This window comes from Lissotriton helveticus, chromosome 8, assembly GCF_964261635.1.
Source record: "Lissotriton helveticus chromosome 8, aLisHel1.1, whole genome shotgun sequence".
NCBI lineage: Eukaryota > Metazoa > Chordata > Amphibia > Caudata > Salamandridae > Lissotriton > Lissotriton helveticus.
The window spans coordinates 449,562,714-449,580,959 of NC_136069.1; the positions used below are offsets into that span (position 1 = coordinate 449,562,714).

Consider the following 18,246-nt stretch of genomic DNA (forward strand, 5'->3'; position numbering starts at 1 on the left):
AGAGTTTCTAATAGAGTCCGGAGGGGGGCCCTCCACGTACCTTGCAGGGGGGCTCCCTAAATTATCGTTACGCCACTGGCCCAAACGTCCATATAGAGGAGCCGGCACTGGTATTTTCGGTGATGAGGAATATTTCCCCATCACCACACTCTATTGAATCCTCTTTTCTGTCCTATCAGCAAAATTAAATTAGAGCAGCCGAGTTTTAAGCATATGTGTTAAGAGACAGTAGGCCCTCTGCGTTGGATACATAACAATCATATTTTTAGAATTCTTCTATATGATTCTTACTCTGAAATTGTGCACTATTCAATCTCGCTTCTCGAACTGTATATGGTTTTTATATTTTTAATCATGTGGAAATGTATGATGTTGTAATATTTTATTACTCAACTAAACATCGGTGAACTATCACTAAATACAAATATAAAAAATAAAAAGAGTTTGAAGCATTTTCATCCAAATATGCTAAGCCTCTAGCTAAAATAGTACCCTAACCCAGACCTAAGGTGTGTGAGAAGTAACCTTAGCTGGATTTAAGAATTAAATGTGGGTCAACATTTTTATGGAGAAATATTTATATACGTTCAAGATGTTGGTAGTTTATATTTGGGAGCGAAAATGTTTGCAAAATATTTTTGGGGCAATCAATGATGTGACATGGGACCCAAATACACTGCTTATTTCAACAAGGCTCCAGATAAATCACAAACATCTCAATACTTATTATTTTTTTTCCCATAAATTGTCTTTGATGAGTAATAGCAAAATAGTCTAAAAACTGATAGGAAAAGTACAACAGCTTTCATTGTAGCTACAAAGACTTTATTTATCCGGGAAACAGGAAATCCGTCCTTTATTCTGTCCACTGGCCCTGACAAGTTTAAGACCTAAATAAGTGGTCGGTGGAGATCACTGAAATAAATGTAACTAATGCGCATTCCTCTGCGTAGCCCTCTGTTTTATTGCTCATGATGGGCCTTATCACTGAGGAGCAGATTGAGCCCCAATCAAGAAGTGGTATCCCTAAAGGCACAACTAAAAAGTTAGATATGAAGATTAAATAATGTATCTTATATATTGGAAATGCCTCTGGGTAGCACCGTTGTTTAATTTATATCTTATTGTACACCTCAGGGCCTTCAAATTCGAGTTGGGTGTCGCTTTTGGGGCATGGCCAAACTTCAATAAAATATGTTTGGCCCCACTCTATGACAACACGGAGCACGGATAGGCTTAAAATAATGGAATGTACCCAGAAAAATAACAGTAGTTTATTTCTTTCCTCTGAATTTGTGTTGTAATATCTGACGATCATCTAACACACATTCTCCTTCTTTTGTTTGTGGTTGTAGCAGTAGAAGTTGCACCCGGGCCACTCCAGCATTTGCACAGCAGGTAAAAGTAACATGCTGTAAACCCAGACTGACATTCATGTGAAGTCGTATGTTTGGAAGAAAAGCTGTTTCAAAACTCTTGCTTTCCAAACCTGTGCCTTTTGTGTTCAGTATCCACAGGATACAACAATTTAACTCCTGCTGCAACTATAGACTCACTTCTTTATCAGATACATTCATAATCCACGATAATCTGATTGCTGGAGAAGTGTGGCTCACTGGTTAGAGGTGGCAGACCCTGAAGCAGAGGTCAGACCCAGGACCAGGGTTCAATTCCCGACGCGGCAGGGTCTTGAGCCCAAATATCCACGGACTCGATAATTCTCGTTTCGGTGCCTACTCGAGTCACAGGTTCACACTCTGCAGCTCTGTGCATTAGCTTGCTTAATCTCCACTACAGCCCCCCCCCCCCCCGCGGCGGGATACCTGGCTTTCACCTTGGGGATACCCAGTACAGGTATCTCACAGGGAAAAACCAGGACGGGTTCCCAAGGCAAGCGCCGAGATGCCTACGGGTAATCGAACGCTTAATAATTAATCACTGCGTATGTTACTGTTTTCCCTGTCCTTAAATTAATGCTAAATGATATAGCTATCCCCTGAACTAGAAATCTTTGTGGCGACCAAGTTCTGTTGTAGCTCCTTGCCTGTCTAATACAGATTTTATTTTAAGCCTTCTCAATTAAATACCACTGAGATAAATCGTCTAAAAACTGAAAGGGATCCTCCTGCAAATAAGCCTTCGGGAATTCAACAGCATGGATGCTGATTCGCCAAAATGCCAGGGGTAGTGGAAGTGACGTTATGCGCCACCAATGACATCACAGACTTTGGGTATAGTTGCAGCCCTTGCCCATCAACAGTTTCATGTTTCTGTTTATTAGCTGTGGAATGGAAAGGAGTGAAAACCACTCAATATAAGCAGGTTTCTCCCCTAATGGCCCCTGAGATGGAGGAGAAATAATAAATTCAGCATACCATGCAGCAAATCATGGATAACAGTCGCTACCCCCGGCTACCCCTAACTGATGTCTATGACTACAATGGGGTGAAACATGAGCTCACAAAACCACCTGACACATCTGCACTAACCAGAGTTTAGCAGAGGCTAGTCTTATCAGTCAGTCAGTCAAAACACTTTATTCGATTACTTAAAATCATAAAAGACAAAATAAAAACATTTATAAAAACATTACATCTCATATATATACAATCAGTGCTTTCAATCAATTATAAAGTATACAGTAGGGTCAAGATATACATCATGAGTTTAAAAAAACAGCTAAAACAGCTAAAAGTCAGGCAGGGATACTAAGGACGGCTAATCTTTTGTTATTGATCCTAGCAGCAGCCACCAAAAAACTAGCAATATCGCGAGTGCTACTTAACATCTGCAAATAAATCTCTCTCAGGATTGGAACAAAAACATTTTTAGTCTTATCAACTTCAACCCAAACTGTCCTCAATATAAGGCAGCTAAAACAGACCACTCGCCTCTATAGGCAGCAAAACGTCGGATGTAAGACTAATGCCTACCGACAACAGACATGCTAATTTTAGAAACAGAATCATTTGGTTGTTTCCTATTGGCTCCTGCCTACCTCGAGGTGTAGCATCGTACTTTATGATGTCTCTGTTTTTCATTAGTTGTGTTTGATGTCAACGTGCTGGGCTTCAGTTTTTATTTCAAACCGATAGAGCTTATATTTTTGGATCCCGCACATCATAATAATGAGATTATTTACCTGAATAGGAATGTTGGGTCCCCGCGCTGGACTGTTCGGACGTTCCACCGATTGCACAAATCCCTTCCTTCTTGTTGATTGCTTTCCGGAATGTTTTGGCGACGTCTGAGCTTTTCAGCCCATGAAATACCTTTAAAAACACATGAGAGTTATTACAAAAATTTAAACAGCAACCTACCAAGAAGTGGTACCTAGTTGAAGGTGGTTTTCATAATTTATTCTGCCTATTGTAGGTTCTTCATTATGCACAGATTTGTGACTTTATATAATGTTTGTTCACTTTATGCCCCCATGTTTCAATGCATTGATTTGTGGGACCATACATACTTCAATTTTTACTTTCCCTTTGAAAGGGTTTGTCAAATATCTCAGGATGTAACCAGAATCAGCACAATATTTATTATTATTATTATAGAACATTTATAGAGCGCACTGTAACCCTGCGGGCAACCTGGCGCTTCAAAGCATTGCTTGTGTTGTGACTAAACTGCTGTCATTATAGTTGGCCAAGGTGGGTCCCAAAATATTTTTTATGAAATCTTTTTAGCACGTAGTTTTTGGAATAGTAATAAATTCTAATTCAAGAAAAGAACATCACAAACAAGTCTTACACAGATGCAGCTAATTTTTTATACAGACTTTTTCATTATTGACATTTTTTTTTCAGAATAGTCTTTTATGAAAATGGAAGACGAAAAGGCCAGGTTAGCGGGATGGGAAAAGAGCAAAGTGGAATGACCAGGGTCTGAATAGTTTTATGCAGCTAAACCAATCTTCTCTTTCATCTTTGACAGAAAATTTAGACTTACCGCGGTAAATTCATCAAAGCTAATTCTGCCATCATTGTTTTGATCTCCTGTTGCCATCAGATTCTCAATAATTTCTCGCACTCTGTATCCCGGAAGAGGCAAATTTGCTGCTTTGAACAGGTCTTTCAATTCACTGGGACTAATGAAGCCATTTCCGTCAGTATCTGAAAACCAAAACGCCATGAGGAAAGGCGGCTGTGAGTGGTCGTTTACTAATATTGATTGACATGGATCTGGGTTACATTTGGATCTGATGAACAATGCTGCAAGTCAGATGTCCCATTTCTCTTTTTTCATTGACTATATATCAGTGTATAGATTGATCCGGGGAACAATAACAGATATCTAAGGGATCCAGGCTTTTGAGTTATTTGGTGTCCATCAACCATGCAATTAAAGAAAGTATAAAAAAATAACACACACTGTTTCATTCAGGCTTTCTGAATTGTATCAATGCAACAGTTAATTAGAAGAATTAAGAGCTGTTTCATTTTATGTATTCACTCAAGTTAGTTAGTTGCCCATGTCTGAAATGCTTAGTGGGTAGTTGTAAAACAATATGTCAGATGCGGTCTCTAAAACCGTAGCCGGTGGGAGGGTGAACCATCATTAATACAATACTACCACAACGGGTGTTGTGAAAGATGTTCATTGATTTTTTTGTCTGAATGTGAGTACACTATAACCTGTTGCCTGCTTCTGTCGGCCGTTGGCCGATGAGAGCACTACCTCGCTAGTGCTGCCGTCCGCCAACCGCCGACGCGGCCCCGCCCATTTTGCAGAAGGGCCGCACTGCCACAAAATTGCGGCCGCAGGAAAGGGGTTAATTTGAAATAAAGTGAACTATATAATTTTGTTGCTTACAAGCAAGGCTAGTATACAAACACAAGAGATTGGGAACAGCATGGCTGGGTGAGACACCAGTTGGAAGCTCCTGCTCCTCCTGGTTCTTGGAACTACACAGGAGGTTCTATGTTATATTCTTAAATTGACATATTGTTGAATAGGTGTTCTGCTGCTTTAAATGTAAAGTTCTATGTAGGGTTTCAGCGCTGCTATGTTCCATGACATAGCTGTATTCACCTGCTGTCAGTTGCATGCTAACTGCAGTGGGATTACCAATGTCATCTCTGCACTTCCAATAAAATACTTATTTTATCTCTATGGACTTGTGTGAGGGATTATACTTCGATTACAACAGATGGCGATGATGTAATGGAAGAGAAGACAAACAGAGGAGAAGCACAGAGTGCACAAACCGTTCCGTTGGTAAAGAAGAATCCACATTTGCATGTACAACATTCTACCTACTGACCCTATTTACATTTTAATAACCTGTCTACTCTGCAAAGGATACCCTGTGGAGGGGGCTTGGGTTTCTCCTGCTTCTCATACTTCCAGGTGGGAGCAAGCGGCAGATTGGAGGCAGCAGGCTGGGTAGTTAGTGAATGCCACCCAAAAGGACGGGTGAAGAATACAGCCTCCTCAGAGTGCTGAAGCTTTGGATGTCACAGGAGATCAGTGCATAAGGAAGTCAGGCTGGAGAAGTGAGCGAAAAGGAACTTGCCTCAGCATGGACAACATTGGAGGATCATAGCAGATGCTGCCCCAAGTAGGGATGAATTACAGAACTGGGTATGGCTTAAACGTGGAAAGTGAGGGGGGATTCTCAGAAACTCCCTGATTCCCCTGGCGCCCATGGGAAATATTTGTCCCAACATCTGCACGGATAATTTTAGAGAAAGGGGAAAGCCTATAAGGGTGTTGGAGGGGTGTTTACTAAATCAGACCTAAAGGTAGTAAGTATCATACTATAGTGGTTTGCCCTAATTAACCCACTATACCTGGGTATAAAGTAATGTAAACAGACATGGTAGACTCTGGGAACAGAATGTACATCGCATAATTTACACAGTGAATGTTCAAATTATTCACTGGTGTTTTGTAAAAAAAAAATAGTAACCAAAATGAGAACAGGAGGACAAACAATTTAAGTGTGGCTGTGTCCCATATTAATTGCACAGAGGAGGTAGTCTTTACGGAGGTCGCACATGGAGGACAGACTTGTCCTCTGTTTTTTAGTGTGTGTCCAAAGTTTTACTTAGAGTATTCTAGATTGAGAGACTCTTCCAGATGGTAGTTTTGACGAGTTTCAGCCATTTTAACTGTGGGCCTCTTCAGGACATAGGAAGAATAGAAGTACCTTTTGAAATAATGCATACAAACTGTACCCTCCTGTAAGGTGCTAAACATTTCTATGGTCCACACAAAACGATTTAAAAAACAGGTAGAGGTACCTATAGCTTTAAAACATGCGAAGCTGAACATTCCATGTACAGACAGTTAAAACGTGAAGTGATCTCTAGTCGAATGTATCGTGGGTATAAAGCTGACATGACGTCCCATATGAATATAGATGGCTTGATTGCCTGTGTCTGTGCCCTGTAACTACATAGGTGGAGGTTCAACATACAGCTAGGTAATGCATGTTAACTACTCATGCCGTTTTATGTTATGTTAGACCAACTTGTATAGCGCGACAGCTACCTCAGCAAAGAGGCTTCCCGGCGCTGAATACAGGCAGACCAAAAACACTAGAGCCTAAACCGCAGGGAAGAGATGAGTTTTTATAGCCTTCCTAAACATCAGATAATTCTCCTGGTTGCGGATGTGCATGTGGAGGGAATTCCACAGCTTGGCCGCTAAACAGTGGAAAGAACGTCCCCAAGCACGCATGCCTTTTACCCGCGGAACAAAAGCAAGGCATGACCCCATTGAGCCAAGTGGCGCGTAGGTGTGTATGGTACCAGTACATTGGTCAGAATACACGGGGAAGAAAGTTTCAAGATTTTTCAAATCCAGGCAAAGAACTTTAAATTCTATACGCCTGCCTACAGGCAGCCAATGTAGATGCCGGATTGCGCCAGAAATGCGGCGTCTTCTCGGAAGTCCTAACAGGGCTCTGTCCGCCGCATTTTGGACCCTTTGTAGGTGCCTGATCTCGGGTTTATTTGCCCCCAAAAAGAGCGAGTTGGTATAATCAAGCCTAGACTGGATGGCTGCCTGAACAATCAATTGTCTGGTAGACGGATCAAAATAACATAAATAGGGGTTTCAATCCTCGTAATAGACCGAAGCAAGTGCCTGCAATTTTCTTGGTATGGTCCTGAAAACTGAGGGTTGAACCCATCCATTCCCCTAGGTTCTTCACCACAACCTTGGGGGAAGGAGCACTCCCAAGGGTTTAGGCCCATGCATGGGCCACAGCCGTCATTGACTAAAGTGACGGCATGGCTTGTTTCGAATAGAGGCTAACTTCAATGTTCCTGTCCTTTCCCGAGCCGGTTGACACTTGGGCAGTCCTGTGGGAAGGGTTTAAAGCATATATTAGGGGTGTCTGCATTGCCAAGCATGCCGGGGTACTAAAAGCCCTAAGAGCCACACTCTCTCGTTTAGAACGAGACCTGATGAATATTGACTGCGCAACAATAAACATTTCTAACCCAGAGGCGACTAAGCGCCGACTTGCCCTCCTCACTGAATATAGAGAGTCCGCAGATCGCAAAATACTTTTGGTCTGGATGGCTTTACAGGGGATTTTTTATAAGTTATATAAGGAACTACTGGTGCCTAAACTGATTGAGGTATATGTGAAGGCCCGTTGAAAGTCAAATCTTGCTCCCTACCCTTCATGATTCTGTCATTATACTCCTTCCCAAACCTGCTAGGGACCCGTCTCTATGTGGGTCATACTGTCCCCTGTCCTTAGTAAATTTAGACTATAAAATCCGGGCCAAGGTGCCCCCCATGCGCTTGTCTCTCCTGCTGGAATTCATTATTTCCCCAGCTCAATCCGGCTTTTTCCCCCAACGATCTACTTCATTGAATCTTAGGACGATCTTTTCAATACTCCATAGGATTATCCCTGAGGTCCCAGCAGCCACCTGAGTTCAACTCCCTAAAATTGCCCTTTTTGTGTCTGAAATGCCCTGCATGAGGATGCCTAGGGGATTTATTGCCTAAAAAAAGTATATACAACAATTGTATGATCATGACAAGTAACCTAATTATATTTACAGAGTCTGCCATGGTGGCTGAGCCTTTTCTGTACTTAGTGCCAAGGCACAGAACTCTCTACTGCAAAAACCCAGAACCACCACTAATCTTTTTCAATTTCATAAGCTTCTAGAATACATCTTTTGTATAGTTTGACTTCTAACCGTCGTGTAAATTATTGATTCTTTCTCCAGGATAATTTCTCGCGATACAGAATATAAACCAAATCATCATCTCATCAGTACTGTAAGTATTACCGAGGGCAACACTGTCTATTACAATGTCTGTATGTGCATATTAATTAAGTGGTTTCATGATGTCAGAGATATACAGTCGCTCTACCTAGTCTCTGGGTAAAGATTGTGCTATTTTACTATATAACTTCCACTAATAGCAAGCCAATTATTTGATCTATTGTTCCAATCTGATACCTTCATGTGTCCTTTGTGGGGTGGCGCGTGCCCCATCGTGGGGCTAATTGACACCATTCTTGACTACCTGGCACAAAAGCCATTAGCAAAAAGTAGGCAATCAAACCATTGTTTTTAATCATTTTGTGAATGTAACAACAGGGCCTTCAGTGCAGAGCTCCTCTAACTGGCAGCCTATGGCCTTCTGGGGACAGGAGAGAATCTTGTGACAGCTCGACAGTAATACTTGTGTAGCTGCTAAGAAACTATTAATAACATGGTCAGGATTAATTATTTTAATGATATCAAAGACAATAACAACAATTTTAAACCAAACAAGTTACCTACTGTAAACAGTCTGGCAGAACCATTGTAATATGCTTTGCAACACCTGCACTAGAAATGAGGAGAGACAGGGATTTAATGGAATCATTACCAAAAATGAAATAGTGGAATAGTGGTAACTCCTCTGTTTCCACTCCTGCTTTTGTGGCCTGTTGCTATAGCAGTAGAGTAGGTGAAAGTCACCTCCATACATGTATCCAGTTTTATAAAGCATGAACTAGGCCCGAGAGAGAGTTAGATTACCATAGAAGGCATTAGAGCGTGAACAGAATATTTTTAGACTGTATGCTTTTTAATGTTTATGTTTATGTTTATGTTTTCATGATTTGTATTGCGCGCAAATACCCAGAGGTGTCTCGGCGCATATGGATCTTCCTGGACAGAGACCTGCTGGCAAAATCATTGATCAAATAGCCACGTTTTCAGAAGTTTACGGAAAATGACGAGAGTAGGACTGGATTTGATGGACAGAGGAAGCATATTCCAAAGCCTAGGAGTCGTCACTAAGAAACGTCTGTCTCCCCAGGTGGAGGTTCTGGTACGTGGGACTGGTAAGAGACAGGTGGAGGATGAGCGTAGGGGTCTATTAGGGGCATAAATCTGGAAAGCGTTCTTCAAGAACCGTGGTCCAGTGTTATGAATAGCCTTGTAGGCGATACAGAGAGCTTTAAATTTGATCCGGCTTCTGACTCGTAGCCAATGCAAATGACGTATGGCCGTGAAGGCGGAGTGGTGTTTAGGGATGCCAAGCAGAACTCTAGCTGCCGCATTCTGGATAGATTGGAGCTTATTTAAGACCTGTGCTTGCGCGTTAAGGAAAAGAGCGTTACCGTAATCAATTTTGGAAAAGATAAGAGTGGTCATCAAGGTTTTTCCTGCTGATGCTGGAAGATATGGGAGTAACTTCTTAATTTTCCTTAACATGTAAAAGGAGGATGAGACCACTGTATTCACGTGGTGTTTGAATAACAATTTGTCATCGAACATGACCCCGAGGTTTCTGACCTTGGCCATTGGGACTGGTGGTGGTCCAATTTCACTTGGCCACCAGACGGAAGACCATTCCGGAGAAAGTTTACCAAAGGTCATGACCTCGATTTTGTCCGAGTTTAATTTCAAACAGTTACTCGACATCCAGGAGCAGATGGCTGACATCCCTTCCTGGAATCTTGATGCAACAGCTGATCCATCCTTATGCACTGCCAACACCAGCTGGGTGTCGTCCGCATAGGTGGTTAAACACAGCCCGTGTGCTTTAATGACCCTTGCCAAGTCTGACACATATATGTTGAATAGTGTCGGACTTAGCGATGATCCCTGGGGCACCCCACAAGGTAGGGTGAAGAAGGGCGAATAGAACGTGCCCAGCTTCACCGATTGCGTGCGGTTGGCCAGAAATGAGGCGAGGAGAACCTTAGCCAGATGGTTGATCCCTAAGGTTGAGACACGGTCGATCAGGATGGAATGATCGACCGTGTCAAAGGCAGCGGACAGATCCAAAAGTATGAGGACCGCCGACCCCCCTTGGACTAGGATAGCCCTGATCTCATCAGAGTCCTTTATCAGGGCAGTTTCTGTACCGTGGCCCTTCCTGAACCCAAATTGGGTATCATCTAAGAGATGATGATGATTAATGAACTCTGAGAGCTGCTGGTTCATAAGTGTTTCAAATATTTTAGCAGGGAAAGGAAGGCAAGCAAAGAGTCTATAGCTGGCTGAATCAGAGGGGTCCAGGGAAGTGTTTTTTAGCAGCGGTTTAATGACTGCTTTTTTCCATATTTCCGGGTATAAGCCTGTCAGAAAGATGGAATTACAAATGTCCGTGAGGGGAGGCATAATAACCTCAGTGATTAGATTCAATATGAAAGGTGGACACGGATCTAGAGGAGAGCCTGACCTAATGGAGGTAGTAAGTTTACTAATCTGTTCAGCCGAAACTGTCTGAAAATTGGAGAAAGTCGGTCTGGAGGATGAGGACAGGAGGTAGGGGTCGGAGCCCTAAGGGTGGTTTTGGGAGGAGAAAGCTGAGTATATATAGGTAACCTTGGTGGCAAAAAATGTGGCTACCGAATTGCAGAGATCTTGAGATGCCTCAATGGAAGGACCTGTCGGGGGATTAGAAAGGGTGTTAACTACTTGGAAAACATTCTTGGCAGAGTTCTGGGCAGCCTCAATTTGGGATAAGAAGAAGGTGCTCTTGTGTGTGACAATGGATCTCTTATATATAGCTAGCGCGTCTTTCTAAGTTAGCTTGTCCAAAGGACTGTAATGTTTGCGCCAGTGTATCTCGAGGTTCCTACAGTACTGCCTCTGTAGTCTGAGGTCCTCTGTAAACCATTGAGCAGATGGAGTAGCGCGGTTGGGAAAGATGGGTTTGATCGGAGCTACCTGATTGACCGCATCCTGGATCCAGTCCTGGTACCTGTTGGACACTAAACTAGGATTGAAAGAGGCCTCATAAGGGGAGTTAGTAAGGGTATGAATAAATCGAGGGATATCTAGGTTTTTCCAGGCTCGAGTGCTCTTGGGAATGCGAGCTTTAGACTGAGGTGGGTTAGGATTGTGGGCTCTCATAGTAAAGATGACTGCGAAGTGGTCCGACCATGCTAAAGGGAGGACGGTGAGCAGTGTGATGTCGGAGTTATTAGTAAACAGCTCATCAAGCGTGTGTCCTGCTTGGTGAGTGGGGCCTGAGACTAACTGCTGTAGTCCAACAGCTTGCAACTCAGTGATAAGTTGGAAAGTGTCTTTGTCACCAGGAGCTTCCAGATGAAAGTTGAAGTCTCCTAGTATCGTATAGTCAGAAGGTCCTACCGAAAGTTCAGTGAGTTGGTCAAGTGCTAAAAGAAAACGTTTGCGCGGACCAGGGGGGCGATATAAAAGAATGCCTTTAAAGACTTGATTATTATTAAGGGTGATGGAGTAGGCAAAGGCCTCACAGTCCGAGCGGTAAATGAGTTCTATTTTGGTGTGATATAAGACTTTATGAATAATAGCTAGCCCGCCGCCTTTACCTATGGTTCTGTCCTGCCTTATCACACAGAAACCATCCAGTGTGGCTGAGCAAGAATCCGGGCCAGAGGCGGCATCGCCCCAGGATTCTGTAATAAAGAGGATGTCAAGCTCTTGGCTGGTGATAAACTCCCTAATCTCCAGGTTGTGTTTTGGAAGGGAGCGTGCATTAATGAGCGCCGCACGATAAGAGGGCCTGGACATGAGATGGGTGAAATAGGTAGCCGGAAGGGGGAGGGGAGTTTGAAAGTGCAACAAGGGCATGGTGCTGGAGCAGATGCAAAGCAAGTGGGAAGGGGCAGAGGACGACACCGTAAATTGGCGGCACATGTGTTTAGCTCCTTTAGCTGAGATGAATTTATTTATTTATTTATTTATTTATTTATAACACTTGTAAAGCGCGCTAATACCAACCGGTGTCCTGGCGCTGAAGTGGTACCTCCCTGAGATTTAGCCTTCCGAACTAGAAGGTGAAGAGCCATGTTTTCAGATTTTTTCTGAAAGCCAACAGGTTCCTATGTTGTTTGAGGGCTAGAGGAAGGGCATTCCACGCCTTCGCAGCTCCCCTGACAAAACTTCTGCCCCCCCCAGCGCACCTTCCTGATACGGGCTGTTTAAATCAGCCCCATACTGGCCGACCTTAGTTGTCTGCCAGGTCTACACCATTGGAAGAGCTCCTGGAGGAACACCGGGCCCTGACCATGTAGTGCCTTGAAGACAATGCATAGGGCTTTAAACAGAATCTGCTTCCGCACCGGGAGCCAGTGCAGCTTCTCCAGTTCTCTGGTGACCGAGGAGAACTTGGGAAGGCCCCCTATTAGGCGGGCGGCCGCATTTTGTAGAACCTGGAGTTTGCTGAGCACCCCCTGTTGGGCCTCCAGAAGAAGGCCATTACAGTAATCGTGCGCGACAGCACAAGTGCCATCACCACCGTCTTTCTGCTCCCCCCGGTTGGAAGGGGAGAACCTTCCTGATGATTTTCAAAGTCCAGTGTATGGAAGAGGTAATCGCCTTGAGTTGAGGTTTGAAAGAGAGCTGGTTATCAATGATAACTCCTAAATTCTTCACCTTTGGAGCCGGAGATGGCGGGGCTCCCATATCTGTCGCCACCACTTAGAGCTTCAAGGGTTAGTGTTCGACCCGAAGATAAGCACCTCGGTCTTGGAGGAGTTCAGTTTTAAGCAACTCTTTGCCATCCATGAACTGACTGCTGACATGCAGTCCTGAAACCTGGCTGCCACACCCAGCTCTCTCCCCGGAAGCACAGACACCACAATCTGGGTATCATCTGCGTAGGATGTTAACTCGAACCCAAAGGCTCGGATCACCGGGGCGAGAGAGGATACGTAGATGTTGAATGTTGAATAAAGTGAATGAAGAATAGCGCAAAGGGGTACCAATGGAATGGGCATCCTTAGGGCCAGGGGGTGTGGCCCTGGGCCCGGTACAGGTGCGGACGGGCGCAGAGGGGCCTGCGTCGCGCCCGCTGCGCTCGTCCGCTGCGCATCAGAGGGGGCATGAGGTTTATATGCCGGTGGAGGCGAGCAGCTAGACTGCTAACCTCGGCGAAAACCGGAAGTGGAGTAGCACACTTCCTGGTGAGGCGATCTATCCCTCCACAACAAACTGAAGACTCAGTGGTGGAACGGGGAACATGCCCACAACAGCACAAAAGCAAATTCTTATTCAAAATACATTTGTGCCATGAGAATTAAATGAAGACAAAAGTAAAGGTGATTTAAAAACCGCTAGGAGCCCTACAACTAACTACAAAAGTAACTAGAATACCTACATTACAAAAGGTATTTACCAGAGAAGGTAGGATCATGCTAGATTATATAGTTTTTTTTAAAATCTGGAACAGTAACACTATAGAGAGTATATGGGCAAATCCTGATTGCCTAGTTTGGTATCAAATGAAAGTCTGGAGAATTGTGGTGCTGAGGGAAAAGGGCAACATTTAAGGACTGAGGTTTCAGGTCAGCTCTCTAAGCATATAAGAGCTTGAAGATAAGAAATGTGATAAGGCGATGGGGAAATGAGAACTCCAGATGTAAATTCATGGGTGAGTCGAAAGATGGTATCAGTGGACCATCAGGGGAAGGAACAGACATAGGGAAGTGCACCCAAATGTGATGGTGGAGCTCTCTTTAGTAGAGGCGAACCAAAACTTAGAACATCTTGGGGAGGTGAAGGAGCATGTATAGAAAGAGGAACTGGCATGGAGGGGTGTAATAACACAATTAATCATTGACTGCTAAATGCAAGCAATTAACTTATCAATGTATAAAAAAAGTGGAAGTGTGTTTTTTGGCGAGAAAGAGAGAAGTAACATGACAGAGTGCCTTAGTGCCTGAGTGCCTTAGTATATATACAGTGAAAGAGAAGGGTCTTGTCCGTAAGGTACCAGGTAGGAGAATGAAACTTATTAATCAAGAAACGGAGTGACCTGGTTACCCCTTTGAAATGCTGGTATTTATTTAAGCAGGCTTAATGCCTTGACCACACTGTTCATAGGCAATTGTGACCGTTATCACATATATTTGTTACATACTTAAATACTTTTTCGATTTACATATGACTGAGTGCGACACAAAATCAATTTACTTCTGAAATTTCTAACCCAATAACAATGATGATGAACAAGGAACAAAACACAAACATTGTTCAAACAACTCCAAATAATGTAACAAAGATTGATCAATTCAAACAATCCTAGAACCTGCTGCTTCACGCCTTAGTTGATTAGGACTGTTATCACAAGAGAAACATTTCTGGGGGGCTAAATCTTTGAGTAAGGCCTCCTCAGAAAAATAGCTCGACATTGACTAGTGGATGGCCCTTTGTGTATGGAGCGGAAAAGCCAACGCGTTTCCAATCCCGTTAATTATTTCATTGGATTTTCATCAGGGCTGGGCACGGTGTCACCTTTGTCTGTCAAGAGACTCGATCGGGTTTCTCAAACAGTTTGAGGTTGAACGTGAATTTTGCTTTTTTATGAATAGTTGGCCGCAAGTCTTTCCAAGATTGTGACTTCAAAGCATGTCGATGGCTTGCTACCACATGCTACGTAGAAAGGAAGGGTGCTTTTCATTTGCAGCACCTTCTGTTTTTATTGGCTATCTCGGGTCTATTTAAATTAAAATATGCGGGAAGCCTTCGGCGCGTACTTCATTCAGGCAATCTTGATCAGTAACCCATGTCATGCCTCGACGGTCGCCTTATAGCTAAATTGACTCGAGCCAGTATATCAAGTATAAGGAGCAGATGGGGGGGCGTGGCTAGCGCCCGACGATGATGGCGGCTTTTCCGTAGCTCTCTCTGGGAGGCACGGATGACGGGAGGCCCGGCGTGAATCCTGCACGCAGTAGCTGCATTAAACTTGGAGAGAAGACGTCGGAATGTGAGGGGCGATACTAGGAACCCTCGTTTCCCTTGCTGCCGTCGTCTACGAGGCTCTTTTGGCATACGTGAGTGCAGCGCTCCTCAAACAGATTGCGCCCGCCATTTTATATCACCGCTGACGGAACCACTCTCATAGCGGTTTTGATTTATGGCGTGACTGTGCTTTCTCTCGCTTGCCTTCGACAATGCGCCTCACCATACGTGCTGTCACTGCCTCAAATTTCGAGCATTGTTAAGTTTAGCGCTCTGGTTACTTTCTTCACACAGTAATACGACGACTTTCTCCTCAGCGCTACTGTCATCTCGGCTCATGATTCATCGTGCTTTGGCGCTTCCTGAATAACAGCGCTATATATTCTGGCCCTTCTTTCAAAGCAACGTCAACTAGCTTCCTCGTGTTTTCTTCACAACTTTCTGACTAATTCCTTTCTTGGCATTTTAGCTTATTGGAACTCATGTGCCACCTACTGCTCACAGGTGGTCTTGCACTTTTGATCAAATACTCAGTGCCATGACTGCTTTTCCCTCTTCGAAGTCTGCAACTATTATTCACCTCATGATCTGTGCTGCATTTCTTTCTCATGAGTAACCTATTTGTGTAAATTCATTTGCCATTACTATTATATGCCTGTTCATAGGACGCATGCTGATATTATGTACCTTTAGGCCTGATGACGTATTACTCAAATATGTTTAAACTGTTTCCCTAACTTATTTGTTGTGCTCTGCTCTTGCTCGCTTTAGCCAGTTTACGTCAATTTGTTTTTATACTCTTCATACGTTTAACCTGTATCTTTTCTATATGGGAAGAGTGCATAAAGACCTGCGTAAACCCTCCACCACTGTTAAGAAGGTCTTGGGTCCTACGGGATCCCGCTATCAGTGTTTAGCGATGGAGGACTTGCCTGACGCTGTCTCTACAAAGACTTCGTTACCTTCCACTTCATTACTGCCTGTCACCAAAACAGGTACAATCAAACGACTGAAACAAACTCCTCCTTCACCTCCTTCTCAAACAGCCTCTACTACCACTATTGACTTACTCTTGGATGAAATAAGAGCCTTGCGTCCCTTTATTGAAGAGACCAAAACTACAATGCAGCAACTTTCCGACAAATGGCTATCTGTGGATGAACGGATTACTACACTTGAGCACAACGTTGCATCAATGCAACCATCTGTTTCCAAGGTAGATCCAATATGTGCACAAGTTTCAATTCTACACAAGCAGATCGAAAATTTGGAAAATAGAAGCAGGCGGAATAACCTACGTCTTTATGGCCTTGAGGAAGGACAGGAAGGGTCTGACCCTATTACTTACTTCAAATCCTTTCTACCTAAGCTCCTCCATTTGCCACAAGGTACTAATCTTAACATACAAAGAGCGCATCGCTTAGGCTCAATTAGAGGCGCATCCTCTTCTGTTGCTTCAATGAGGAAACCACAAGGTGTGATTATGTACTTTCTCGAGTATACTGACCTACTTACAGTTATATCTGCAGCAAGAGCTATGTCTCGCATCACATGGTCTGGTCACCCCTTATTCTTTTCACAGGATTATGCTAAATAAACAGCTGATCGACGTAAGGAGTTCTTGTCTCTTCGCCCCCAGTTGCGTTCTTTGGGAGCACAGTATGGATTGTTTCACCCCTGCCTTTTTAAGGTTACCATTAATAACAAGACTACCACCTATGATGACCCTTTGAAGCTGAAAAGTTTTCTCTATTCGTATTCTGCTGAGACAATGGATACTGCTTCAGCCTCAACCTCTAAGTAATCTTCTGCCACTGCAATGGTGTTGCTTCTCTGTTCTGCAGTTACTGTTTGATGGTTATTCATGTTACACAATATATACCGTATGAATGTTGTTTCTTGATATGTTAAATCTCTTGTTCTCTTTTTTACACAGATGTTTTTGTTTCTCCGGCTCTTCTGGTTCCTTCCCTGTGTTCGTGAGATCTGCTGGGTCTCTCCCTTCCTTCGTCTCCCCGTTTGAGCTGTGGCTGCGTCGCCATTCTTCACGTGGCCTTCACCCTCCCACCCTCTGCCTTGTCTTGTTCCAGATGTTATGTAAGTTTCCTGTCTTTCCCTCCTTCCTAGTGTTTTTTACCATTTGCCTATTGTTCTCTTTTTGGTTTTCTGCTCACCCACTCTCCTTTTCTCATACCTCTTCTTATTTCACTACCCTGAATCTCTTACTTGTATGTCCCCCCCTCCTTTGGTGTTATTTTTGTCTTTTCTATATATTTCTCTTCGGACATTCATCTTCTTCTTCTCTTTTTATTACCGCTCTTCCTTCTTACTTGATAGCTTTCCTTCCTTTTCGTTTTCATATTTGTGTACAAGTCATACCTTCTTTATTCTCAGGATGTGGACATTTCTGCTTTCTCTTTCCTCTTTTCCTATTATGCTTGAGCTTTCTTCTTGTTTTTACTTTGCTCCATCTTTTTGTACATTCTTATGATCTTACCAGTTTTTTCTCTCTTTTTCCTTTCTCTGTTACTACCTTTTTTTCATTTTCTTTTTACTCTTTCTTCTTCATGAATCCTTTTCTTACTTTTGTATACGTTATACTCTATTGCATATTCTTTCTACATTATCTTTGCATCTATCACGATTTTACTAACTTAATGTATATGCTATGTCATTGAATCTAATCTCTTGGAATGTTAAGGGTATCAACTCCCCAATTAAGCGTCAACGCATTTTATCTCACCTAGCTAAATTGAATGTTGACATTGCGTTTCTTCAGGAGACCCACCTCTCTGACACGGAGTCTGCTAAGCTTAAGAGAGGATGGGTTGGTGATGTTTTTTACTCTCAAGGTGATGGTAAACGTAACGGTGTTGCAATTTTATGTCGCAGGTCTCTCCCTTTCACTGTTATTTCCCAAGATTCTGATACTAATGGCCGATGGATACATGTCAGACTGTCACTTAGAGGTGTTCCAATCTCTCTCCTTAATGTCTATGGCCCCACCACTGGTGAACCCCTATTTTGGGCAGAATTCTCTCCACAAATCACCCAATTTATGGATGACAATTTTATCCTTGCGGGAGATTGTAAT

General features: G+C 43.3%; 1 protein-coding gene across 1 annotated transcript in view; it reads right to left on the reverse strand.

The window, feature by feature from the left end:
- LCP1 (lymphocyte cytosolic protein 1) overlaps positions 1-18,246 on the reverse strand; it is a 194,896-nt gene that overhangs the window by 111,388 nt on the left and 65,262 nt on the right. The window contains exons 3-4 of the mRNA XM_078657320.1: positions 3,952-4,115; positions 3,143-3,272 (exon numbers count right to left, since the gene is read on the reverse strand). Coding sequence (XP_078513446.1) covers positions 3,143-3,272; positions 3,952-4,115 — 294 coding nt within the window. The remainder of the gene's footprint in view (positions 1-3,142; positions 3,273-3,951; positions 4,116-18,246) is intronic.